At 42.3% G+C, this 26,764-nt stretch overlaps 2 protein-coding genes across 2 annotated transcripts in view; both read right to left on the minus strand.

Moving 5' to 3' along the window:
• Positions 1-2,089: 2,089 nt before the first annotated feature.
• GPX1 (glutathione peroxidase 1) lies at positions 2,090-6,017 on the minus strand. Its single transcript, XM_081851357.1, has 2 exons — positions 5,645-6,017; positions 2,090-3,027 (listed from the first exon to the last, which is right to left on the minus strand). Exons 1-2 carry the CDS (start codon positions 5,966-5,968, stop codon positions 2,689-2,691), a joined length of 663 nt encoding a protein of 220 aa, XP_081707483.1. The 5' UTR covers positions 5,969-6,017; the 3' UTR covers positions 2,090-2,688.
• A 9,397-nt stretch (positions 6,018-15,414) lies between these two features.
• Positions 15,415-26,764, minus strand: part of RHOA (ras homolog family member A) — a 30,227-nt gene continuing 18,877 nt past the window's right edge. Inside the window, exons 2-5 of the mRNA XM_081851358.1 lie at positions 22,946-23,103; positions 20,046-20,166; positions 18,776-18,906; positions 15,415-16,664 (exon numbers count right to left, since the gene is read on the minus strand). Coding sequence (XP_081707484.1) covers positions 16,491-16,664; positions 18,776-18,906; positions 20,046-20,166; positions 22,946-23,101 — 582 coding nt within the window. The 5' untranslated portion in view covers positions 23,102-23,103 and the 3' untranslated portion in view covers positions 15,415-16,490. The remainder of the gene's footprint in view (positions 16,665-18,775; positions 18,907-20,045; positions 20,167-22,945; positions 23,104-26,764) is intronic.

The following is a 26,764-nucleotide window of genomic DNA, read 5'->3' on the forward strand; positions in this document are numbered from 1 at the left end:
GCCTTCGCCCGAGCGGGGTGTTTTGACGCTGAGGAAGAAGGAGCCGCTTTCCGGGCGGGGCGGCAGGGAATGCCTCGTTCTCCAGTCGCTCACACAGGCTCCGTCTGCGGTGTCAGTTACCTCTGAAGGGCTGAGAATTGCAGGTCGTGCCTCAAACTAGATAGCGACCCTGGCTATCAAGGGATCCTTCTGCATTCGGTGGACTAGAACTACCAACATCTAGAGGGCACCACGTTGGCGACCCCTGGATCTTTGCTGGTGCAGCTGCCTTTTGGCTTCTTTAGCTGTTATGCTGCGATGACACTTTCTTGTCTCTGGACATCCCACTCCTTGAAACCAGCAGCCAACCCAGTGAGTTGATATTGAAGGTCTTGTGGGTCGTCCTGCTGGGTTGGCATAAGGGCAATGGCAATCGTCCTTTTTATCCTAAGCTTTTTTGGAGACTGCTCGTCTAGGAAATATACCGCATACCGCACGATGTTGGGCTCTTTTTGCGGCAACCATTAATATTGGGCGACATTGAATTGCAGTTGCTTACTTGTGCAACAGGCTTCCAGCTCCTGCAAATGGGACTTCCCCTTTCCCATTTCTCCCCTGCAACTCCCCAAGACATGGCAAATCTGCTTTGGAGGTTAGCACCCTCTCCAGAACAGATTGTAGTAGGCAGAAAACTAGTATGTAAGTAAATTGTAATCACCACCACAAACTATGGTCCTAAAGATCTGACTGAGGTATCACATTAAAGCACAGAACAAATATGCTTACAGAAGAGCAATAGCATTACTCTCTCCCATCAGATAATCTTCAAGAGAAAAATAGGGGGTAAAAGCAGCATGTAGTCTTTGAAATACTATTGGTTGCAAGATGTCTGGTTTATGTTAATTGAAGTAAGTCCTCCATAGCCATTGGCTCAGCTGTTGAACAATTTATGAACGTTCCGCCAAAGGCCTTCATACACAAAGTCTAGGAAAGATTGGGGTGGAAGATATTCAATGGAAAGAAAGGATGCATGATTGCCCTCTGAAAACATAGATCTTGATGTGCTCTGACCATGCTAAAGATATTAGTGTTATTAGGACAACAGGATATGAAGATAATTTGTATAATTACACATTTTAACAACTGCCTGTTATAACTATATAGTAATTGTAATGTTAATCCTTTTTGTTCTTGTAAGTTACATTCTTCAAACACCCATCTAATAAATCAATAATGCGGGGGGGCATGTGTGGAATGAGCAAACAACATTGTTGCAATATTTGTCAATTGTGTGTGCATATTTGAGAGAGAATGACACAGGAATAGGACACAGGTAAGATACATGCACACAAATATCTACAAAGCTGAGTTTCATTTGTAGTATATTTTTCATCTAGTTCCTGTTTCCACTCCTGTCCCACACGACTAATAACAAGCCCTTTTATTTCTAACAAATTACCTTCCACATTTATTTGTAATGTTGCTTATTGAATCCAGTTTGTTAATAAGGACTACGATTTGGTAGGATTCTGTGTAGAATTTTTGCCAGTAGAAGCCAGGTACCCAACCTATATCAAATAATTTATTATGTCAATCCACAGCTTTAGGCATTTTTTTTTTTGTCTCAGTTCAGTCAGTACATAATGCTAAACCAAATTGTGGTTTAGCATGAACACAGATTCTTGGAGCCATCATAACTGCTGCACTCCTTTGGTTCTGCTGCTGGCATGCTACCCAGGGCTAAGCCATATTTTGGTTTAGCATGCTGTCCAAATGCAGGCTCATGGTTTGTCTTCTCCAAACAAACTAAGCTGTAAACCAAGAACATACCTTAATTACAGCTCATGGTTTGCCCTAGAGCAAGACAAAGTACAAGCTCTGGTTTGGACAACATGCTAAGCAAAACCATGGCTTAGGCCAGAAACTGCAGTAGCAGCAGCATTGGAGAAGTACAGCAACCATGAACTTCTCTCGAGGGACCTGCTCAATCATGGTTTAAGTAATAATACTTCAGCTCTTTTGGTAATGTGTTAAATGAGCTTAGGTTGAGATTTGAAATAACTAGTTGCAACCTAATGTTATGCAGCCTTATTATAAAGACACAGACATATTCGTCTTTGAAGCATTTTATTGGCATAGAATTTCATAAACTGCTGTTTCCCCTAGTGTAATTAACTATATCTTCACATACAAAATTTTACAAATACATCAAGTGTCCTTCAAGTGTTTAGAAGAAGCACCATCATAAATAAAATTTTGATGGAGAATAGAAACTTACTGCCAGAGTAAACAGATGAATTGCTGAAAAACAAGATAAGGCCACACAGACAAACAGCATGGAGTTTGGCACATGGAGGGCTGCTTCACATAGTAGGATTTAACCCACACATTAAAGCAGCCACTCATATTATTCAGCCTTGAGTCACGTAATACATGGTTGCCTCTCACATTAGAGGAAGGGTTATAATTTAGCTTACATCACGGCAAATAGATTCCTGCATTTCAATTAAGTTTCATTGCTATGATGCATAAGCAACTTTCTTCTGCTTATTCGGTTAGATCAGCCCAGTCTAATCTAGGACAGATCTGCAATTCACTCTAGTATGGAAAGTATCATACTTAACCTAGGACATCATCTAAGCAATAGACTAGCTGAAAAAGAGAAGTAGACATTTCTGCAAGGCACATTTTCTGGTTCTTGGTGACTCGCTAAAGCAGGTTTTGAATATCATCCTGGATCTTGATGGTTTCAAAACGCCTGCTGTAACGCTTGAAAGGCACTCCATCACGGCTTATGAGGAACTTCTCAAAATTCCATGCGATGTCGCTGCGACACACGGGGGACCAAATGATGAACTGTGGGTTGGTCATCAGAGACACGGGGTCATCATGTGGAAAGGGCAATTCTTTCTTCAGGAATTTGAAGAGTGGGTGAGCGTTTTCCCCATTCACCTCACACTTCTCAAAGACACTGAAGTTGGGCTCATACCCATTGCCTGGGCGGACATACTTTAGTGAATTCAGGATCTCCTCGTTGGTGGCATTTTCCTGTAAAAAGGAGAGAGAAGATATATGCTTAATTCCAAATGTTGGAACAAAGTGTAGCAAACAGCCACAGCAGCACCAACCAGGCTACTGACTTCTGCTTTATGTGACATTTTCTTTTGCTTTACCAACCCCTTCAACCATGCCAATAGCAGCTTTGCAGAAACACTGGGCAAAAACATTCCCTTCCATCGCAACTTGCTACTTGTCACAGTATCTTAGTTTAGTTCAACAAACATATGGAGATTAAAGTTATGGAGAAAAGCAAGTTTTACCTACTATGTAGTTCTATAAACTGCTCTGCTGCAGTTGCAAGGAGTTAGTAGGATCTGAAACTTCCAAGTTCCTCATTGAAAGTAACATTTACAGAACAAATAATTTCTTCCTCAAACATAAGTCAACTGATGTGACTTAAATATTCCCTAGCATATTGCCCAAGCAGTGATAGACATTTTGGGGTAGTGCTGTGGATGCCTCTTGACAAATAGCAGAAGGTCTTCAATAACTGGGCAGGAGGGGTGGGGAATGAAGCAATAAAAAGCACTTTTAAATTATTTCCAATTTAAGCCCTTACAAGCAGATTGTGATGTTGCCACACAGTTTAGGCAAGTACCCTAATTGGAAGTTTGTGCATAAGGGTTTAGATGTGCAATCAAAATGCACAGTTCAGCTTTGTACACTTTGACTATACAAACTGCTTCATCCCCTGCCCCATCTTGAGTACCCCGCTGCTTTTTTGTCCCATTCAGAGAAATACTACTTCAAGCCTCAGTTCGTGTGACACTAATATGTCCCTGCTGCACACTGCCTCCAAGGTGTGGCTGGGAACTGAAATTTTACAACACCCTTATCAATTCTGGTGAAGCAGGTATTTGTACATGCCAGTATCAGCAACCATCAGTCTGTCTTCTGCCATGATTTGACCTAGTCCTAGACCTTTTGGGTTGCATGCAACAAAATCATCCTGTTAGCACAAGGACTTCCTTCCACTTGTGCAACAAGCTTTTCTCTTCCACTCCTTGTGTGCCCCCCCCCCCCATTTGCTCTGGACTGTTGGGGAGCCTCCAGAACAGACTGGAGACAAGGGAATAGGATTTCCTATTGTATGCCAGGTAGGGTTTGAAAAACAAGAAGCTTATTTACACCCCCTACTAAGCAAGATCTGTCAAAATGACAGCCAGTAAGTATTGTAAGAGCACAGCTGCTTTATTAGTTTCACAGAGGTAGAGTAGCCATCCTTTGAGCCAGCTACTTGGTTGAAAACTGCAGACTTCCAAGCCTTACCAAACTATCACCTCCCAATCCACATGCTCCAAATTACGATGGTAAAATGCATGTTTCAATTCCTGAATTTGACTGCTTGTCACTACCTGCTCCAACAACAAGAGGAGCAACTGGTCTATGCAGCCTTCCCCACTTTGTTCCTTGGTGTACAAAGTTTCCACTCACATCTGGAGAATACATTTATAGTAGGAATATACCACTTTAATAGTCATGGAGAATCCTGAAAAGCGTCGACTGGGAAATGTACCGGTAGCTTTGCAAGAGCAGCTCCCTTAAACTACAGTTCCCAGTATTCTCCTTGACTGCTGAAGCTGTACAGTAGCACTTTAAATGAAGTTCCAAATGCTGCCCTTCTCAAAAGAGGTAGCTGTAGCTGGTTCAGTCAAAACCATCATCCTCTTTTCCACTTCACACAAGTGGAAATGCACGGAAACCGCGGCATTTGATTGAGTGGGAAGGAAGCCATTACGCAGTTTAGCTTGTGAGCAGACGGGAAACTAGTAAGGCAGAAGCCGCATGTCTACAGCACAACTTGTAGGGTGCTCTCTGCTGGAAAACGTAACAAACCCTTGCTTCCTCTCTCCGCTCCACAATCATCCAACAAGGTGCTGACTTGAGATGCAGAGCAACTGGATTAAGTGTCTCCTCGGGGCACGATTCCCCCCCCCCCCGCTATCAATGCCCCAAGGGGCTCCTGTGCTCGGCAGGCATAAAGCCAGCTTGTGGGGGGGCAGTCATCGAAGCACTCTTATGCCCAGATAAGAGCCTGTAAAGCAAGGGGGGATGTTGTGGCGATACGGAAGGCATCAGTTTCAGCATCTGGGAAGGCGCGGTTCTTATCACAGAGAAGGCAGAGGTGGCTGGGAGCCGTGATAGAGCTTCCACGAACTAGGTTCACCCCCGCTCCATCGAGAGCAAGAGAGAAAATAAAGCTTCTGGCCATGTGCAGAGTGCGCTCTTTCCTTCCTCCTCCCGCACCTTCCTAGGACTGAGAAGCCTCCACACAAAGCAGCCCCCGCCCCCCATGAAAAGACCTACAAGTCGACTTGGGAGCTTGTGTCGCCCAAGGGCGCCTCGTTCCCTACCAGTGGCGTAGCGTGGGTTGTCAGCACCCGGGGCAAGGCAAGTAATTTGCGCCCCCTAACCCGTGGATTTGCGCCCCCTAACCCGTGGATTTGCCCTAACCCCAGATGTTGCGCCCGGTGTGGCCGGCCCCCCCCTGCACCCCCCACGCTACGCCACTGTTCCCTACGCAGCAGGAAAAGCTCCCAAGGGGAAGGTCTCGTCCTCCTCCTCCTCCTCGCCCGCCGCGCCCCCTCGACGGCGGCTACGGTACCTGGTGGCCGAATTGGTTGCACGGGAAGGCGAGCACCGTGAGTCCCTGAGGCCCAAAGCGCTGCTGGAGCTCTCGGAACTGCGTGAAGTCCCGGCTCGTGGTGCCTCAGAGGGAAGCCACGTTGGAGACCAGCACCACCCGGCCCAGCAGCGAGCCCAGGTCGACGGGCTCCCCGCCGCCCAGGGGCCGCACCAGCACTCCCGCCAGGCTAGACAGCGATGCTCCGGCCATGCTGCGAGCCATCGAGGATGCAGAGCAAGTGCGCGGCCCGGAGGCGCCTCTGGCCCTTTTCAGCGCGCCCAGCAACTCCACCCACCTCGCCATGGCTCCGTCTGGTCCTGGGGTGGGTGGGGCTAGCGGGAGAAAGCTCCGCCCATCGTCTTTGTCCTCGTCTGCCGCCGATTAACCCGCTTTCTTTTACTCCGCCCCGATTCCGACCGCTTCCCTGCCGCGAGCATTCTGGGCATGCGCTGGAACCCTGCGGATCGAAGGTCATTTTCAAACGCCGATTGCGAAGGAGTGATTTGCTTGGCTCGAAGCCAGCGTGGTTTGCTGGCGTTTCTCTTCCTTTGGGATTAGTTTAAGCATTCTCTTCTTCAAGATCCCACCTCACGTAAAGCACAGCCACTCTTCTGATGAAGGAAACGCAGCCCTGTTGCTGCTGGGGAGAGGAGACCAAGCAACAACTAACCACCTGTCCCGTTTCTTAGGAAGCAGAAGCTGATTCCTAAGGTGTCTGATGTGGCATGGCTCAAAGCTTAAGGTGGGCTGCATGCCCCAAGTTGCTTATCTATCATTGTCGTTGAGTCATCATGCTTTTATGTGTGTTGTGCAAACAAAGGTTCTGAAGGTTATTTTATGTCTCGAAGGGGACGCTCACAGTCATGGGAATTTATGATGTGGGGTACAGCAAAGCTTATTTTGGAGCTCAGAACGTAATGATGATGATAAATTTATTTATACCCCGCCCATCTGGCTGAGTTTCTCCAGCCACTCTGGGCGGCTCCCAATCCAATGTTAAAAACAATACAGCATTAAATATTAAAAACTTCCCTAAACAGGGCTGTCTTCAGATGTCTTTTAAAGATAGGATAGCTGCTTATTTCGCTAGTTCCATTTAAAGTTTTCGGATTCATCTCTGTTTTGATTTTCCATGCAAATAAGGAAGTTAAAATTAGGCAATCCTCTGATTTGACTCCTATAATCCAAGCCGCCTTCTCCAAGTGACAAGTCCTTTTGAAGGCAGCTGTGGAGAATGCAAAACGTGTAGCTGCCTTTACCGTTCTTGGGGAAGGCAGGAGCAGTCTCTTGCTTGCTAACCGTCTCTGTGCAGGTTTGGTCATAGTTGACCAGATTACTGTGGGAAACTTCTATGCTAGCCCGAACATCATATAGGAGGGCTGGGATAAAAATGAAAAATGTTTCATCACTTCTTTCATTAAAAAAAGGAAAGGAACTGTAACAAAATGCCCAACCTGGATGGCCTGGGTTCTAGTACTGTGGGAGAAGGAGAACACAAATCTCCCAGTGAATTTTTTCTATACACCACTTCATTTATTTTTTAAAAATGAATTATAAAGTACTATTTCCACTGAAAGGATTACCTGCTCCAGCCTCAGTTATTAGATATTTTATATTGTACAAGAGAAACTGTTAAAAAAGGAAACAAATTAGGGATTGGAAAGATGTAGATCAGGCTCTGAATAGCCAGAACAATCAGGTGTTAGAACTGGAAGGGAAAGTCTTTGTTTCAGAAAACTGGTCTTAAAGTTGTGACTGATAATTACACCATCCTGGCAAGTTTTGAAATGCTGAAATCTAAATGTATTATTTAGGAAGTCTCAGGAGGAAGTCTCATTAAACTCAATTTGGCTTACTCCTAGACCAGTGGATGTAGGATTGTTGCGTAAATCTAGATCTTCCTTATTGCCCCAGAAAAGAAGTTCATATTTTCCACTTAGCAATCACAATAGTTCCTCAGCGTTGGACTTCAATGGAAATACTTCAAAGCTCCCTCAATATTGCAGTATGCTATAAAGTCCAGGTGAGCAATAACTGCAAATAAAAAGCACTGAGGCTTACAATAGGAGTGGCAGTCAAACATTCAACAATAAATAGCAACCGCTCAGCCTCAGGTTGAGCAAGAGCTGGTTTCCTTTGCCTTTAATAGCTCACCTGCCCTCCCACACTGCTCTTCTAGAAGCTTCTACACCAGCTTGAACACTTCCTCACTCTGGGTGGTGCCACTGTAAGGACTGGGCCCAGTGAGCCCATTCTGAAGAAGTGAGCAAAAGGAGTCAGAACACCCAGCTCCTCCTTTTCCTCTACTGCAGGCATGCATTGCATTAGACAATTAAAACTTCCCATCAGCACAATATAATAACAATTTAAACATCTATGGCTTCCCCCAAATAATTCTGAGAAATGTAGTTTGTTACGGATGCTGATAGGGCACCTGAAACAAACCACAAAATGGTGTCCCCACTAGGGTAGAAGATCTTAATTGGGAACAAGGGCAAATAAAGATCTACCCTGGGAACAAAGGGATAATAAATATATACATGTGGTACATAAGAGCCAACTCCTAGGGGCCAAGGTCCCTAAACCTCCCCCAATAAAATCTTTGAGGTGGCCACCTCCCAAATGTTGATGAGCACTGCCATTTATATGGTGTGGGTGGGTGTGTGCTGCATCATGTAATTGATTATGCTGGGTGGGGCCTAGCTGCCTCCCCAATATTTTATTCAAGTTGGCACCCCTGCTGCCCAAGCTCACTCACTGAGCTTTTTGGCCAAGTGGGGGCTTCAGACTTAGGTCATTCCACTTGACTCATCTTTGTGCACAAGTGAAGTGTACAGTATGGGTGTAATCTTGTGCGTCTGTCCCCGGATGCAGGATAGGGAAGGCAGCCAAATGGAAAAGGGAAGAGGTTTCAACATGTCGCTCTGCCTGTGTGCTGTTGCTGTAACTGTTCTTGCGAGAGATCTGCAGGGAAGACAAGGCACACACACACACAGTTCCTCCTGCCCCACTTCCTTTGTGAGCTCGGGGAGCTGCCTGTTATGTCAGCTTCTGCTTTTAAGCCAAGGTTGACACCCTTTTCTCCAGCAACGTTCCTGTGGTTTGGAACTGCTCTACGAGGCAAATGCTCGACAGGTTATACTTTCCTCCTGATTCATTGCATGGTTGTTGCATGTTCCAGAATTGTTCTATGACTATCAAGTGTCAAAGAATGCAAGATAAGTCATGCCGCAGTTAAAAAGGAAAAAATGGCATCATTTGCCCTGTTCCCAATATTAAAAGTGGCAGCAAATTGCTTCTTGGAAGTCAGGTGATCCTATGTCCTTTATGATCTGGCATGTCTTTTTAGAACTAAAAGCACCCTTTGAATTCTTTGTCTTGGATCCCCAGACTCAGTTATAAAGGAGCATCTTTGGTTCCTCCCATTATGAATGAATGAATGCTTTGCATTTATACCCCATCATTTTCTTCAATGAACTCATGGTGGCAGTCATAGTTTCCCCCCTCCTTATTTAATCCCCAAAACAATCCTGTGAGGTAGGCTAGACTGAGAGGCAGTGCCTGGCCCAGGGAGCTTCATTCATGGCCGAGTGGCGGTTTGAACCCTGGTCTCCCAGATCCTAGTCTGACACTCTAACCATTGCACCTCACTGAATAATTTGTGAACTCAGTTGTTTCAATAGGATTTAAATATGTACCGGTAACTCCCAGTTTTATGGATGTCTGTTTGAATGTGCCACAATTTCCACTTTCAGTGCTGCTCGGTTTTTGTTTTGTTTTGAAGCAATAACTGCATTCTAAGTTGCTATTGCTTTTAGAAATTACTTGCAAATTGAACTTGTACTTTTTTTATATCATATATGGTTTTACGATTTGACTGAATGCCACTCTGGGTACTTTTAGTAGAACAGGATATATAAAAGAAATGAATGTTTGATTGCTTGTACTAAAAGAGTAAAGCATGCATCTGCATGGAACCTTATCATTTTTCAAATCAAAGCCCTACCAAATAATCTGCACGGCACATCTTGCAGATAGGTTTGTGCGACCCCAAAACATCCTGTTTGTCCTGCAAAGAATATTTCTTGGCACTTATTGCTGCAAAGGTGCCTGCGACAATATGTTTGAGGAAGTTGTTTGTGAAAGTCATTTCCTCATATGTGTGTCCCTTGCTTTTGTTTCAGCTTAGCCATTGTTGAAATAATTGCACAAGTGTCAGTGTAAAACAAATAAAGCGCACCTGGTGTAACAATTCAAAGCCATTTTTGTGCAGGCTTGGAGAGAAGGGGGCAAATACGCATTGCAAATATTTGTTTCTCCCCTTACAAGCCAAGCTGCCATAATGAAACCGGGAAGTAAAAGGACAGCTGGACTGATTAAATACTTTATTTTCTTTTCTGGGCACCCACATTGTGGGGGCTCAGTGATTTGCTGAAGCACTAAGACACAGCTTGTATAGATGCTATGCAACAAAGACAGTGGCAGCTGCAACAGGACTATGAGGAGGAGGGAGGGGAATCCAACTGAGTTTAGTGGTGCTCACTTCCAAGTAAGAACATAAGAAGAGCCTGCTGGATCAAGCCAGTGGCCCACCTAGTATAGCATCATTTCTCACAATGGTCAACTAGATGTCCATTGGAAACCTGCGAACAGGATTTGAGCACAAGAGCCCTCTCCCCTCCTGTGGTTTCCAGCAACTGGTACTGGGAATCATTGCTGCCTCCAGCTGTGGAGGCAGAACATAGCCATCAGGGCTAGTAGCCATCAACAGCCCTCTCCTCCATGACTTTATCTAATCCTCTTTTAAAGCCATCTTGGTTGGTGGTCATCACTGCCTCCTGTGGGAGCAAGACCCATCATTTTAACTACTCGTTACGTGAAGAAATACTTTATCTGTCCTTAATCTTCCAACATTCAGCTTCATTCATTGGATGTCCATGAGTTCTAGTTATGAGAGAGGGGGAATAACTTTTCTCTATCCCCTCTCCCCATGCCACACATAATTTTATACATGTCTATTATTGTTGAATGGTCTCTTTAAATTTGAAGGTTCATTATTGTTCCACAAGATGTGTATTTCTTTAAGGGCCAGAGCAAATAACGTGACCTAGTTTTACAGCTGTGAAGCAGTATAGCAGGTGCTGTTAAGTTGTGTTAATTAAGCTGTGTCAGCAATTGGGTATAGTATATAAAGAGCAGCACCTACCTCTCTAAGGACCCTAGTGGTTGGGTTGTTGGATGGGTCATGCTTATTGATATATTAGAATTAATGTAAAAAGGAGTTTTTGTTTTTGATATTAAAACCTAGCAAAAGTTATTTTTGCGCTCCTTGTAATGTGTGGTCTCCCCAGCATGCTTTCTGCAGCGCAACTAATCTGCAAATAGCCAACAATTATATGTATGTAAATAAGTATGCCTAAGCTTGGAGTCCTCATCAGCCACTCTAGCGTTACCTGACATGCTTTTCCGTTCTCATGACTTTCACTGACATAGCAGGAGCTGAGGACCTTTCACTCCCCCACCCCCAGGTGTGCTCTGGGCATGGTTGCAATTCAGTCTGTAGTCTCTGTCACACAGATTCTCAACAGCATTTCTTCCCATTAGTCCTGTTTTCTTTTGTTGTTTAAATAGGTGCTTGGGGACTGTGTTGGCTGACTGACCAACCAACCAACCAACCCTTAATCATAGGGACGTGGGTTTGAGTCCTACATTGTGCAAAAGATTCCTGCATTGCAGAGGAGTGGACTAGATGTTCCTTGTGGTCCCACCCAATTCTACAATTCTATGAAAGATGTCCATACTTGCAGTACCGAACAAAGAGTTCAGTATGACCAGTGTCTTGTAGATTTGCTATCTGAACAAAACAACTGAGCTGTTACTAATAAAGAGAATTTATTGAGTTACATATGATAGCCATTGACCATGCATTTGCCTGTGCTTTTAATGAGCATTCAAATGTTTCCATCTTGCGTTTTATCTATTCACTGTATGTTTTCCAACATCTTTAATTGAGCAGAACTTTAAATCATCACACCATTCTTCTTCCTCACTCTGGTTACAGGAGTTCCACTGGATCACACTAAAGGTACAGCATCATGTTCCCAAGCACATGTGTCAAGGAAGCCCATAGCAGAGCATGAAGTACCCTCTCCCCTGAGCCTGTTTAGCTAGCATGGCAAACACCTAATAACTGACCTGCCCACCATAAGTTTGCCTTAGGTAAAGGTAAAGGTACCCCTGCCGTCAGGGCCAGTCGTGTCCAACTCTGGGGTTGTGCGTCCATCTCGCTTAAGAGGCCGAGGGGCCAGCGCTGTCCGGAGACACTTCCGGGTCACGTGGCCAGCGTGATGAGCCAGCACCAGCGCCGCACACGGAAACGCCGTTTACCTTCCCGTTATAAAGCGGTACCTATTTATCTACTTGCACTTAGGGGTGCTTTCAAACTGCTAGGTGGGCAGGAGCTGGGACCGAAAGACGGGAGTTCACCCGGCCGCGGGGATTCGAACCGCCGACCATACGATCGGCAAGCCCTAGGCACTAAGGTTTTACCCACAGTGCCACCCGCGTTAAGTTTGCCTTAACACCACTTGAAAACCAGCCAGATTGGTGGCCCTTGCCGCACCTGTGGCAGAAAGCTGCAAAAATTATGCATTGTGTGAAATGTAAAAAACAGCCTGCAACGTTTTTCTAGCTCACACTGTGATAAAGATGAATGGTGGCAGTTTTTATTTGTTTTGTAATCTGACTTTAAAAACAAACTGATCTTGTTTTTGAAAGCTGCATTGGGTTCTTTTTCAATGGAGAAAAAGAAGATATAAATTATTGAAATAAAAACAAGTATGTTGGAAAGTATTAGGAATCTGAGAACATAAACAACACAGTGCCTATTCAGTATTTCATAAACTGAATGCTGTACACAATATTTATCACCGAAAGGGAGTGTCAATATCACACAACTGAGGCCTAGCGGAGGTTGAAATACAGCTTTTTAAAATGGTTTCACATGAAAGTGGATGACTAAGAGTTGACAATATTTTCCATGCACGAAATGGAAGATGGAGATGATAATTACTGTGCTGTGCAAATGATGGAATATCCCTGTGCCCTTTTATCTTTTGTAGGCACCCCATCTTGGTTAGAGATAATGTTAATGCGTCATTCACTGAAACTGAAAAGTATCAAATTATTCTTACATCACCTTGGTATCATTGCTGAGGTGCAGCAATATTCTGAGGTAATGTCTGGAAGAGACTGACAAATTATAAAGTGTTTTCATATACACATTGAACATACTAACTTTACATGTTGCAAAGGAAAGATTCTGCAAGCACCTGCGAGGTTCTTTAGGCTTGCCCACATGACTATTTGGGTTTGTGTGTCTTTTTAAACTTTCCTCTGTCAACAGCAGATTCCCTTGCAGTATCAAACTGCTTCTGAAGCTTCCCTCAGTTTTAAAAGTCCTGCCACATGGGACAAAGTGTAGCAGAGCTGCTGTTCAAGAAGCAAACCTAAAACACTATGGGTCCTACATAACTGAGAATGTATTTTAATCCTGCATTTAGCAGACAACCCAATGAAAGCAACGTGCAGACTTTATGGCAAGGGTCAGCAAACTAAGGCTGCAGGCCAGATCCGGCCGAATTGCCTTCTAAATCTGGCCCACGGACGGTCTGGGAATCGCTGCGTGGATCTGATCGTTCAGGCTGCGCACGTGTTATTTCCCTCTCCCTCACATGGCGTCGGCACTTCCTCCCTCCTTCTGGCTTCTCCCTGCCCTGTCTAGAGGAAGGGGGCTAGGCTTTGTTGGTGCCAGCAGCAGCAGCGTTAGCACTCGAGTGGCTGCCACTGTAAAGGTAAAGGTACCCCTGCCCGTACGGGCCAGTCGTGTCCGACTCTGGGGTTGCGTGCTCATCTCGCTTAAGAGGCCAGGAGCCAGCGCTGTCTGCAGACACTTCCGGGTCATGTGGCCAGCGTGACGAAGCTGCTCTGGCGAGCCAGCACCAGCGCAGCGCACGGAAAAGCCGTTACCTTCCTGCTGTAATCGGTCCCTATTTATCTACTTGCACTTAAGAGTGCTTTTGAACTGCTAGGTGGGTAGGAGCTGGGACCGAACGACGGGAGCTCACCCCACCGCGGGGATTCGAACCGCCGACCATACGATCGGCAAGTCCTAGGCGCTGAGCGCCACCCGCTTCCCCCAAAAATTCAGCCGCCCGAACAAGGACATGAGCCCTGGACCCTCAGATTAAAAGTCTGATGCTCTACCGACTGAGCTATCCGGGCTCTCTGTAAGCAGGCTCAATTCGGGATTTGTTGCTGCAAGCCCCTCTCCGGAGCCCTTCCACACACCACTCATCATCCCACCGCTGCCAGCCTGTGCCGCTCGCAAGACACAGGTAAGCAGCCACCGGGCTCGTCCGGTGCTGTGGAGAAGGGAGGGGAGAGTTGGGTGTGTGTGGCTTACCTGAGTAAAATGTGTCCTGTTATTTAAAATGCATCTCTGGGTTATTTGTGGGGCCTGCCTAGTGCTCTTGTATGGAATGTGTCCTTTTAAAATGCATCTTGGGTTATTTTAAGTATTTTAAATATTGTATTGTTATGTTTATGTTGATTAAAATCATTCTTCATTTAAAATATTGTATTGTTTTTCTTGCTTTTTGTGCACTACAAATACAATATGTGCAGCGTGCATAGGAATTCCTTCATTTTTTTCAAAAATATAGTCCAGCCCCCAACAAGGTCTGACAGTGGACCGGCTCCCTGCTGAAAAATCTTGAGGACTCCTGCTTTATGGCAAGCAAAATTAGAGCATGGCATGCTTTTGCCACTGGACTGATGAGATGGTGCAGAAGGAGAAAGGCACAATTGTTATGCTTACTTTTCCGCAACCCCAAACATTCTCTAGGAAGGGGAGAAGGAAAGTTTGGGGTGATCATTTGTGACCCTGTACCAAAGGACATAGCTGAAGACAGATGCACCAACACAAATTAGAAACAGTTGCAAAAGTGCACTGGCATTTACATATGCTAAAGCTTCTAGCATATACGGAAAATAATCTGACAGTAGATATGCATTACAGCTCTTTATAGTTACCTCATGCACTTGTATAGCTAAATATACAAACCTGTGCAATAATGAAAAAGAACTTTTAATGTTTTAAAGTTGTATTTTAATCTTGTTTTTAAATTGTATTCATTCAACTTATTTTTATTATTGCTTGTTAGCCACCCTGAGCTCGGCCTTGGCTGGGGAGGGCGGGGTATAAATAAATTTATTATTATTTATTATTATTATTACACTATTGTTATATTTAGGGTGCTCAACTTTTTTTCTCTGTTGAGTAACAGTATTTGCTGCATGATGTGCATTAAGATGACCATTTGCCAGAAACTTTGCTGTGCAGTTATCTTCTCTTGTGTAGACATGTTTTAACCTGGCAATGCAAGCATGGATCCTTCTTGAGGAAAAGGCACTGCTCTGCTCTACCCTACCTTCATACCTACTTAGGCAGCTTGCTAGGAGTACTGGTATCAAGTTGCCAGCACTAGCCAAGAGCCCAGCCGCTGGATATTCAGGAGCAAGTTACACATCTTTATATTTTAAAGTAGGGTTGTTATATTCTGCAGACAGTGCTGCTGACAATTATAGACAAAAAGATGAGTGTTGGCTTTCTTTTTAAATTCACACTGTTCCACCCTGAACACAAGCTTCTACACAGCGAAGAACACAAACACCAGAATACAGGGAGCTTAGAAAACTGCCTTTATTTTATTAGTTGTTGGAAACAGGAAATACAGAAGAGAGTTTAGTTTGCTGCAGAACAGCAAGATGTTCACAGGATGGGAATTTGGCCAGCAGATTAACAAGAAATTGCATTTTCAGCTTGGAGCTGGATTCAGCAGGGGTTAACTTAAAGCTTCTGAAACATTCAGTTACCTTGACTGTAAAACAGCTGCTTTTCCCTTGCTCCAAAGGAGGTATTAAGATGAGCTTTCTGGGCATGTTTAAGTCATACAAATGGGTTGGACAATTACAAATGGGGAAAGGGCATCAATCTCCATTTGACTTTATTTTGCAATACACTATTAAAAAACCCAGAACACCTTACACAGAAGTTACAAGCAACAGTATTAGGAAATCCAATTATACAAAAAATACTACATCTAGGCTGGGGTATATAGATTTATTTTTGGTAACATACATTTAAGTGGCACTAATTACACAGTAACTATAAAGTAACTAACATGAAACCACAGAACTGTCACTTCATAGCTGGATGGGACTTTGGTCATTTCAGGATAATCACATTTTCCAACCACCAATTTTACACTTCAGAGCCTTTGAGTACAGAATCGGGGGGGGGGGGGAGGGAGGGAAGAAATCAAATGTGAAAATACTGAAGTTACTCAGGACCTCATCCATAGCCATGTCTGTTGTGCCTGAATAGGCTAGAACATGTTAGTTATGAAGTAGTTACAGCCCAATTCTCAGTGTTACCAGCTTTCCCCTCCCCATTTCTAAAAAAAGCAAGAAGTTAGAGAATTGTCTTGAATTAGCGCCTGGCATATCCTGCAAGTGCAGAGAAAGTTTTGTTAAAGGAATGTTGAAGTTAACCCTTGTGTGCACAGATGTATTTGATGCAGACCGTTATAAAAAAATCATGGTTGGCTTCTAAATACTGGTAGCAAGACTCAATTTTAAATCTCTTAAGTAAATTATAGATAAATGAAAAAGGCTGGTAATCATACACTAAGATTAATAAACAGCACTTCAAAAATTTATCGAGTGCAGGGCGCTGCTTCAGCCATCTTCCCCTGGCCGTGCTTTACAAGAGAAGGCACCCGGATTTTTTCTTGCCACGTCGGGCTTGTAAAGCAGCTCTAGTGGCCATTTCAAAAACTTCCCGCACACCGTCTTTGGTCTTTGCACTGCACTCCATGTATCCAAAAGCACCAATGCGGTTTGCCATATCCCTGCCCTCTTCAGGTTTCACTGGCTCCTGTACAAACACAAAAACAATTAACATAGTTCAAAAGGAAGGAAGACGGACCATTTTGGTTTTTATCCTCCCAATTCAGATGCAAGCCCCTGATTCTCTGCTGCTATTATGAAGGGAATAAACTTCTGGCAATGCTCTTCTAGCAAAGTGAGGCCTTCTAAAATTGAAGTGAACACTTAAAAATGGTTTGGTACAGCAACAATAGGTTTCATAGTGCAGCAGTCAGCGCAAGTAAGCCATCAAAAACTTGAATCTTAAAACCTACGTTCTATTCCCTGTGGTTCTCTTCTTCCTTAAAGAGAAAAATTGTGAGATCATTTATTTGCTGCATTATTCCTCAGTATGTGTAGCAGAAAAGGGGGACTAGTTACTGCCCCAGCTACTGCTCAGGTGACAGCTGTTTTATAAGTTAGTGACATGTTGCAACACACATCTTAGTGATTTAAATGAACTTAAGAATTTGTTTGGCTTTTAGAAAAATGTCAGGTATAGGCATGCAGTTTAAAAGGACTATTACATAGGAGTCGAGAAACCTAATTTATTCATATTGCAGGATGTTACCAAGAGGCAGATAAATATCTCTGTCTAACAGTGAATCCCTCTGCACCTGTAACACTAGGCTTCCTCACAGTGAGCAAGCATTTTTACTAAAGAAAAGGGCATAATGTTTTAGCATCAAGTAGTCAATAACGTTTGTCCAACATCTAGAATATTCTCCAGTACTGAAAAAAATACTGAGACAATGACCTAAACTTTAGATCCTAAAGCTGCTCCACAAAGCAAGCCCAGGTAGGCACGATGCCGACATGGAACTTTCCATGTGATGATCTTGCTTTAGAAGTAATCATATTACTGCAGCAACATATGAAATGTCCCTTTGTACCTGTGGCAGTTTTCTTACCACAGCACATTGCTTGCCCAGCTCAGGAAATCTAGTACTGCACTATGGAATTCTGGTGATGGACCAGTATATGCCACTGAACAGTTAGATTTGGCCAGCTGGGTAGAGAGACAGACCAGGGGATGTGCCCACACCATGAAAAATAAAAATACTGTAAACTATTTGCAATTATACAGTTTTATTATACTTCTGTTTAGTTGTCCAAAGGCATAATAGAATGTTGCTATTTCCAACTCAGGAAAGCCAGGCAGACTCTTCTGTACTGTCTCCTGAAAAGATGCAATTACTAGAGGTTTGAAGGTTTGGTAGCAGGGATGAAATTCATTTAAGGGGGCTTAAATGTGCTGATGGAGGCATGGCTGCACTGTTGTCTGGATCGGAGCACAGGTGTGAAGGAGGGGATGCCTAATTACCTATTTAGCAGGAACAGTGCAGGTGATTCTTGCACCTTAGGAGTGCTTTGACAATAAAGAACTAAATTTCTAATCGTGTGTCCTCAAGGGGGGGGGGGGCTGCGTGTGCTGCAGACACGAAGTGGGCTTTAGCCCCCAAAAGCTTATGCTGTTATAAATTTGTCAGTCTCTAAAGTGCTGCTAGTACTTTTCTTTCAGCTGCTTTGCTAAAATTACACTATTATCTACTTTAAAGGATTGATGTGAAGATAAAAATATTCAAACACTTTGGCAAACTTAAAATGCTATTACAAAAAGGAGGATGGCGTGAGGGATGATTCAGATGAGAACTCGGTATACCAAATACAGGATCATGGATTGCACCTTGTCTGCACATCCACCTAAGGAAAGCTTGTCCTGGCAGATAGCCACACACTGGATTTGCTGGGGACCTACATGTAAAGTCTAATGTTTGCAGGCCTAAATATCCTGATTGTGTCACATGTTCTTTTCACTTTCATTTTTAGGTTAGGCTTCTTTTTTTTTTAATTCCAAACCGGGTCTCCTCCCAACAATTCAAAATTGTCGGCAGGCAGGCAAGAGAAAGACTTTTAATTTTGTTTATTCATTCATCAGTATAGCTATTACACCTTTCCTCCAAGGAGCTCATGGTGGCATTCATGAGTCTATTTCCCCCCATGTCATCCTCACAGCAACCCTGTGAGGTAGGTTAGGTTGAGGGATTGACCCATGGTCACACAGTGAGTTTCATAGCTGATTTTAACAGATACTACATGGAAATGGAAAAAAAGACTTGCCTGCTTCATCTTGGCCAGTTCCCGCCTTGTGTGTTCATCATTCCTCAAATCCTTCTTATTTCCTACCAGGATGATTGGTACGTTGGGGCAGAAGTGCTTCACCTCGGGAGTCCACTTCTCTGGAATGTTTTCTGAAATAAAAACAAAAAACCTCACATCAGAAAATCAATCTCCAGTCAAGATTAAGGTAACACATGTACAGCAAATTTCCATGGGAGCTCATTTTCCCATATCCCTCACCAGCCTTACTGGCTGGGCTCTCAAAATGCTAGACACCAGTGTTTAAAGATCCCAAACAAGAGGCCATTTGGGATTTTCCCAGCTGTTAGCAGTTAGTGAGAGCAGTCAGGATCCTTCCCCCCCCCTTCCTAGGTGTGATCCTTGCACTCGTTCCAATGGATTCCAGTTTCCATTTTGGCAGCTCTCAAGTAGCTTATCCTAATGGAATATATTTTCCCTCCAACATTCTCTAATTTGGCTAAGACCGAATCCATAGCAGTTTTCCCACCTTTTGCCACCATTTCTCTGCCACTAGTCTGTTTCAGCTAGTAAACAAGGCAGAAAGAAACATTACGAATCTCAGCCTGCTACCATTCCTTGATTTAAGTCACTTGGCAAGATCTATAGAAGAACGAAGTCTTAAAATTCTCTTTCTGCTGAACCAATGATGAATTTCCATTAATCACTAAACAGTACATTTTGGAGCAAGTTTAGAGTAGGTATAACTGGATTTATGGAAGAAATACTGCCCTTAGAAATATGTATTTTATATTTTTGCATATTATCTCAAAAGTATGTTCAGCTAAGTAAAACATAATCCCCCCCCCCCCCGTTAAAGTTACAGCTACCCTTGGTTAACAAACTATTCCCACGCATATCTGCATTGAAATTCAATAGCATTTAAAGAGTAACGAACTTGCCTCTTGTGGAATAAAATGTGATCAAGATCAAACTTCATCACATCAGGGAAATTAATGTTTCTCCCAGCTCAGTTTTAGACACAGAAACGTTGAATTCTCTAACTGTTTTGTCCTTGATATTAGCCTCCTTTCCTACCTTCACAAAAAAACTTGCCTACCTTCACAATAGCAATCTTTTTTATACACTTTGTTCACAGCTATGATTAAGAAATGAGATTCCCTCCCCCAAGAACAAATGTTTCATTGAAAACACAAGTTCTCTGAAGTTTTAGCTTATATATAGTATAGACATCCTGCTAGCAATGCAGTAATTTAGAGGACATGACATGAATTTAGTTTTAACTACTTACCTAAACTATCAGGACTATCAATTGAAAAACACATAAGTATAACGTCGGTGTCAGGGTATGAAAGAGGCCTAAGTCTATCATAGTCTTCTTGTCCTGCTGTATCCCATAAGGCCAGCTCCACCTACAGGAAGAATAAGGGCATTCAGTCAATAAAAGAAGGTACCTTAATAGATAAGGCTTGTCAGGGTGGTGTTAAAAGTTCTTGTCCTGAGATTTCAGAGCATGTCCCTCTCCATTTAAGCACTCTCTCATTTAAAAAGAAATAATACACTGTTCCATATGCTAATTTCAACAGTGGTGAGAAGAGCTGTGCAAGGAGCAAAGGCCTTCTTTATATGGGCCCTGAACAGATTTCCAGAGCTTCTCTTTGAAAAAAGAATATCCACCTATTTGTTCGGCCTCCGCTAGTTAGAAAAAATGGATTTGAGTGTTTAGCTGTATTGCTCAGGAGTTTCACTGTTAGCAAGATTTTATAAAACTGCATTGCTGATTGCAGGTTTTGATTACTACCAAATATGACTGTGATAATAGATGTTTGCTTGAAGTACCTTACCTCAAAGGAAATGGGGGAGAATCAGTATCAATTGTATTTTTATAAACATGAACATAAAAAGGAATTGCAAGTAGGCAAACAGAACTGGGCCTTTTTTCTGGACACGCCCCCTCCCAAATTATGGAACCCGGTGCTGAGTGATATCAGGCAAGCCAATCTCTGATATTTTCAGTCAGCCTAAATTCATTCTGGCTTCTGGGGGTTAATTAAGGATGCTGATCATTGGGTTACAGTTTTAAATGTCCATTTTGTTTTATGCTGTTTTATAGTTTTTAGATATAATTGAGTATTTTGAGTTTTATGAATGTTTGACTGAAATATGTTTAATTGTAAACCACTTTAAGTCTTGCCTAAAAGCAGGATAAAAGGTTTAAAAAACAAAACAAAACCCACAAACAGTTTCAGTGCTTTTAATTCTCTGTCCAAGAATTCAGTTCGAACAGTTCCTGAGGAACTTCTTTTCTACTGAAAGCCACTAGTGTAGTGTATTGATAAGAAATAGCTTAACAGAAGTATCAGTTTACATTTTCCAGATGCATATGATTGAACATTCAGGAGCTTGGATCAATTTGCAAATTATTCAAAGTATTACAGCCAAGATCAAATTGAAGGCCTCTTCTCATTTTACATTTTAATACCTCCAGGACATATGTTCCCTGCTTCAGTTCATAATAAACACATATTTAAATCAATGGTTTTTTGGGATGAAAATCTTTAAAGAGCAGGGACCAAAATGGATAAAGGTCCCTAAAATTTGTTTACATTGTAGGGCAGAGTTGCAATTTAACTCAAAAAGAAGTCATTCCAAGCTGACACGAGGCATGCACCTTTTGTACTTGGGCACCTACACTCATGTACAAAGAAGTGAGAAGGAGCACCAAGACTGAAAACAATTCTGTGCAAATGTCATTCTCACAAAACTGCCACTGGAGTGACAGACATAAATACAGGGCACTGTAGAAGGAAAGGAAAACTTGGCAGGATTTCTCTGGGGTAAGGAAAAGAGAGACCAAGATTGTATTCATATAACCAGTTTTCCCCTTTACGTAGAAATTGCTAATACTGCTGTGCAGTAGGATAATAAATTCTTCTGTAGTTTAAAAACGAATATCCTGCATTTAAAATCCACATATAAATGGCACACATACATACTGTTGTTTCTGAAAGCCTTGCAGCTGTTTTGGTGAAGCAATGTAAGGTGTGGGAGTAGAATGGGGAGGGTGATATTGAATTAGTAGTAGGCATTGTATGATCTGTGTATCTGTAAGGCAGAATTTGGGTATGACTGTAGCACTTTGCGAGTCAGGATGTGGCTTGGCAAGTGTGAGGCTGAAGAAGGGATCCTGGACTCTAAAGGTGCTTCAAAGTGACCTGCTATACTTTAGGATTTTATTGTTTATTGCAAAATATTGTATTTATGTTTAATATTGTACTGCATTATATATCGTAGCCTCTCAAGTTTCATTGCTATATATTGTATTTGTTATTCTGTAAATAGCTTAGGGACTGTTTTAAGTGGTTTATAAAAACATTAAATTTTAAAAATAAAGAAACTTACAAAATTTAGCTTGGTTTCAAATAAAGTCCGATGATCAAGAATAAAACAGATTCAGTTCTGCTTTTTATTACTTCTACACACTTCTTTTTAAAAATTGCTGCTGTGTCCTACACTCTGCGCAAAAGAGGCATCCACAAATTTTAATTGGCAAAACAGTTTGTTCCAATACTAACCCACTGAATGTACAACATTTTAAGCTGTTTCTAAGATATCCTTTCATTAACTTTAGCAGCATGTAACTGAGAACAGAACAAATACCCTTCAATTTCATCCAAATGATTTGAAAGGGGGGCAATCTAACATTAAGCTAGTCAAACCTTCTATTTAGTGAGAGTGCTATTTACACAGAGTAGCAACCATATATGAACTCTTTAAAGAACCAGGAGGCCACCCCCCAAATGTAAACACATGCCCATAGATTCATCAAGTTTCCTTGGGATGGATTCAGATTTCATGTGAGCAGAATTTTGCTAATGGGATAGTCTCCATGGGGGGAAAGGGAGTGATTTTTTGCAGATTCCTCCTTTCTCCAGCAGCTGCTCTGGATGTTTGGGACCTCTCTGTAGAAGGTAGTGTGGGGTGCATGAAAAGTTAACTGAAAATCTCAACCCCTTTCCTCAGCAGAAACCTACTCAGTTCTCCTAGATGGAAGAAGCCTTTTCATTTGCAGAAGTGAGACTCAGGATTCAATCCATGATATTGATCTCTAACTATAGATTCATTTATGCTAACTATATACTCTGTAGAACAGATGCAGGTGATGTGCTAGTGGCAGAAGTGCAGACTCACCTGTTTTCCATCAACTTCAATATCTGCTACATAGTTTTCAAATACCGTGGGAACATATACTTCAGGGAACTGGTCTTTACTAAATACAATGAGCAGACAGGTCTTGCCGCAGGCACCATCACCCACTATAACCAGCTTTTTCCGAATGGCTGCCATTGCTGCAAAGAGAAACACATTGATGATTAAAAACCTAACAGAAATTATGGTTTTTCTATGGCAGTGTGGTAGGGATGCTGCAGGCTATTATTCCCTCTTGGCTGGAAAAGCTGTCAAGACTGCCGATTCCAGAGTTTTCTGCTCACTTGCACTGCATCCCACCCTCCTATACCATGGGGCAGCAAATGTTTTCAGCAGGGGGCTGGGTCCACTGTCCCTCAGACCTTGTGGGGGGGCGGAATATATTTTGAAAAAAAGAAATGAACGAATTCCTATGCCCCACAAATAACCCAGAGATGCATTTTAAATAAAAGCACATATTATACTCATGTAAAAACCCCAGGCAGGCCCAACAAATAACCTAGAGATGCATTTTAAATAAAAGCACACATTCTACTCATCTAAAAACACGCTGATTCCTGGACTGTCCGCGGGCTAGATTTAGAAGGCGATTGGGTCGGATCTGGCCTTAGGTTGCCTAGCCATGTCCTACGCTTTTCACACCAACAATGCTAATTTTAAAGTAGTCATGGACAACTCTGATGCTGAGGTGTGCATTAGCAACCACTCCTGATTCATACTGTGATAATTTCTAGACTGTAATTTCTAACTGTGAAGATAGTTCAGTAATTTGTGTAGAATTTTTAGGATGCTGCAGGATGTATCTGGAGCCCAAAAGAACTTTAAAACCCCTGGGCCTTAAGCTTGAGACTCCAATTGTAAATATATAAAATGGATGTATACCTCCCCACACCCAACTAACACTGGTAACTTATTCCCTTACTCCACATCTATCAAGAGCCAACTACACTGCATTTCCCCCACCCAAGATTAAGAGTGGTCTCCTCTTTAAGTTGCTATGGTTTCAGTTACACGTTCACAACATCTAACATTTTTATTAAGAATCTCATTTTCTTCTTTTTTCTTAAATGTTAATACAACTGTTCTATGGTTCAGTGTCCAATACTTTTGTATAATAAAGAAGAATTAATCTAATTGTATTTTTGATTACATAAAACACATTATTAAGTAAGTAAAAAATACTTATTTTCTTAGAAACTGCAGTAATCCTTAACAAGTAAACTCGTTTCTATATCTCATTGTATTGCATTGCCTGTGTCTTCACAGTTTCATAAGATTCTTTTTAGAAGAACGAAACAATTAGCCTGGCAGCCTGAGGAGTGGAATGGAAGAGTGGAAGGTAACCCTGCAGAACATGAATCAGAAACTATTTTCCATGGAAGGGTTACAGTGAAGACATTTCCTGAAATCCTAGCAGTTTCTAATAGTCATCCCAAGAGTGCCATGACGCAGCTCTCTCTGCAGCCCAGTCGACCAACAGGAAATAATATACACATAGCTACCAAACTGTCTAATATGAGAGATTCAGACAGCAAGCTTAAAGCAAGAAGAAAGTGATCCGTTCCTGTGGTCTTGGATCTTTTCTGCCTCTGAAAATCCTAAACAATTTAGGGGCAAACTGAACTTTCCTTACTTATGATCACATAATTAGAGATTAATACTGGATTTACACACAACTGAAGTATGCTTTCTGAAAAATCTTTGCACTGCAGAATTACAAGAACAAGACTCAAGCAAAAACTTAGATGCAAAGATGGAGCAGCTTGGGAAGCATCCAGTCATGGCAATACTGAGCCAGATCCTTCTGAGTCACCTGGTGTACTTAGTTCAATGAACTGTCATATGGATTCACAGGCACTGAAGTCAAAGAACCATTGTGCACATTTACTACTGCCCTATCCACAAGTAGTGTAATCCTAATCATGCCTACTCAGAATTAAGTCCTATTGAATTCAACAGGGCTTACACTCAGATACAGGGGGATCGGATTGCAGCAAAGGCAAAATCTGATGTAGTCATACTGGTATCAGACCTACACGACATTGTTGAACTACACAGGATAATTTAGAAATATCCAGTAAGATATACTGAGAAGGAAAAAATAAATTTCAAGTGCCAGGTTCTCATAGCTCATGGTTATGATTTTATGGTGTTTTGTAATGGTAAATACAAATGCAAGCGCTTAGCCCATTGACAAGTGGAGTCAGTTGCACACTAGATACACTCCAAACCCAGAATGCAGGGTCAAGTGTAAAAATCAATTGGAAAAACCCACTGATACATTTTCTGCCAGTTCTGCTTTCTTTCCGTCATCCAATAGCATTTCTCTGTATTTCCACGCAGAGGACCTACTACTTCCTTGTTCTTTCTATTGCTTCAAACACAGCCATAAAACCCCTTTTATTATTTTTAACTTCTATTGTAATTCTGTGCTTGTTTCTGAGCTTTAGCCTACCTGACCTTCTCCCTGCAAGCACTGGCTACTTATTTATACTCTTCCTTTGCAATCTGCCCCTTCTTCCACTTCTTAAACAAGTCCCCTTTAAATCTCAGCTCATCTGAAAGTTCCTTATGCCCCCCCCACTGGTTTCTTTAGGTACCTCCTACTATTCTTGTTTGTGGTTGTGCCTTCAAACATCTTTTTAAAGAAACTCCATCTACCATGACCCATTCTTTGAGTATTTCTGACCATAGGATCTCAGCCAGTATAGTTCATTATGCTTTTAGAAATCAACATTTCAAAAGTCCAGAGTGCATGTCCAACTACACTCAGCTTTCCCTTTCCTCTGTATCATGAATCCCAAAAGGAAATGGTCACTTCCTCCCAAGGTCCCACTACTTCCACTTTACTGACCAGTTCTTCTCTGTTGGTGAGAATGAAGTCCAAGATAGGCAATCCACTAGTTGCTTTTCCCACCTTCAAGAAAAATGAAGTGACTATTATATCTCTTTTATGAATGTTTGTTAATCTGCTCTATGAAGGCATCATCCAAAGCCATTACTTAGCCTGAAATTGTTTTTAGTTTTTATGCTCCTTCTAGAAATATGCAGCCTGTCTTAAGCAGTAGGAGGTAAATTATGATTGATCCAAGGAGCTGCTGAATTCTGCTGATACAGACATTGCTAAGAAACTCAAGACAGGAATCTTTTCGGAAAAGGAAAGTTAAAACACTTTTGCAATGGTATTATTTTATCAAATTGGGCCATATCTAGACAATGGATTTTCCCCAAGAATTTGTGATTAGAACACTATGGAGTCCAAGACCCATGGATTAAAAACACATTGAACTGTCCTTTCCAACTCTACAATTCTTTTATTCTATTATGCTTTAATTCATAGTCCTGCACTGCAAGAAGTTTGACTGGATGGCCCTTGGGGTCCACACCTTTCAACTCTACAATTCTATGATTTTCTCTTTCTTTCATTTATTTTAAATTTATTATTCTATTTACACCCAACCTTTCCTCTAAGCACCTCAAGGAGGTGTACATGTTTCTCCCTCTTCTCCATTTTATGCTCCCAACAATCCTGTGAGGTGGTTAGGCTGAGAGAGTGACTGGCCCAATGTCACATAGGGAGCTTCATGGCTAAGGCAGAATTTGAACCCTGGTCCTCCATGTCATGGTTTTATATTCTGGCCTGACCACGACTCCACTGGCTCTTTGTATTTTATCCTTTATTCTATTTATATCCTTCAAGCAAAATACACCAATATTGAAAAATAAAACTTCTCTAGTGTCTGGAATATCTGTAGTTTCCAAAAACTTTCATTTTTGTTTCATTAACTTCAGAAAATGGAA

This window comes from Podarcis erhardii (genome assembly GCF_964252035.2).
Source record: "Podarcis erhardii genome assembly, chromosome: 2".
NCBI classification, from domain to species: Eukaryota; Metazoa; Chordata; class Lepidosauria; order Squamata; family Lacertidae; genus Podarcis; species Podarcis erhardii.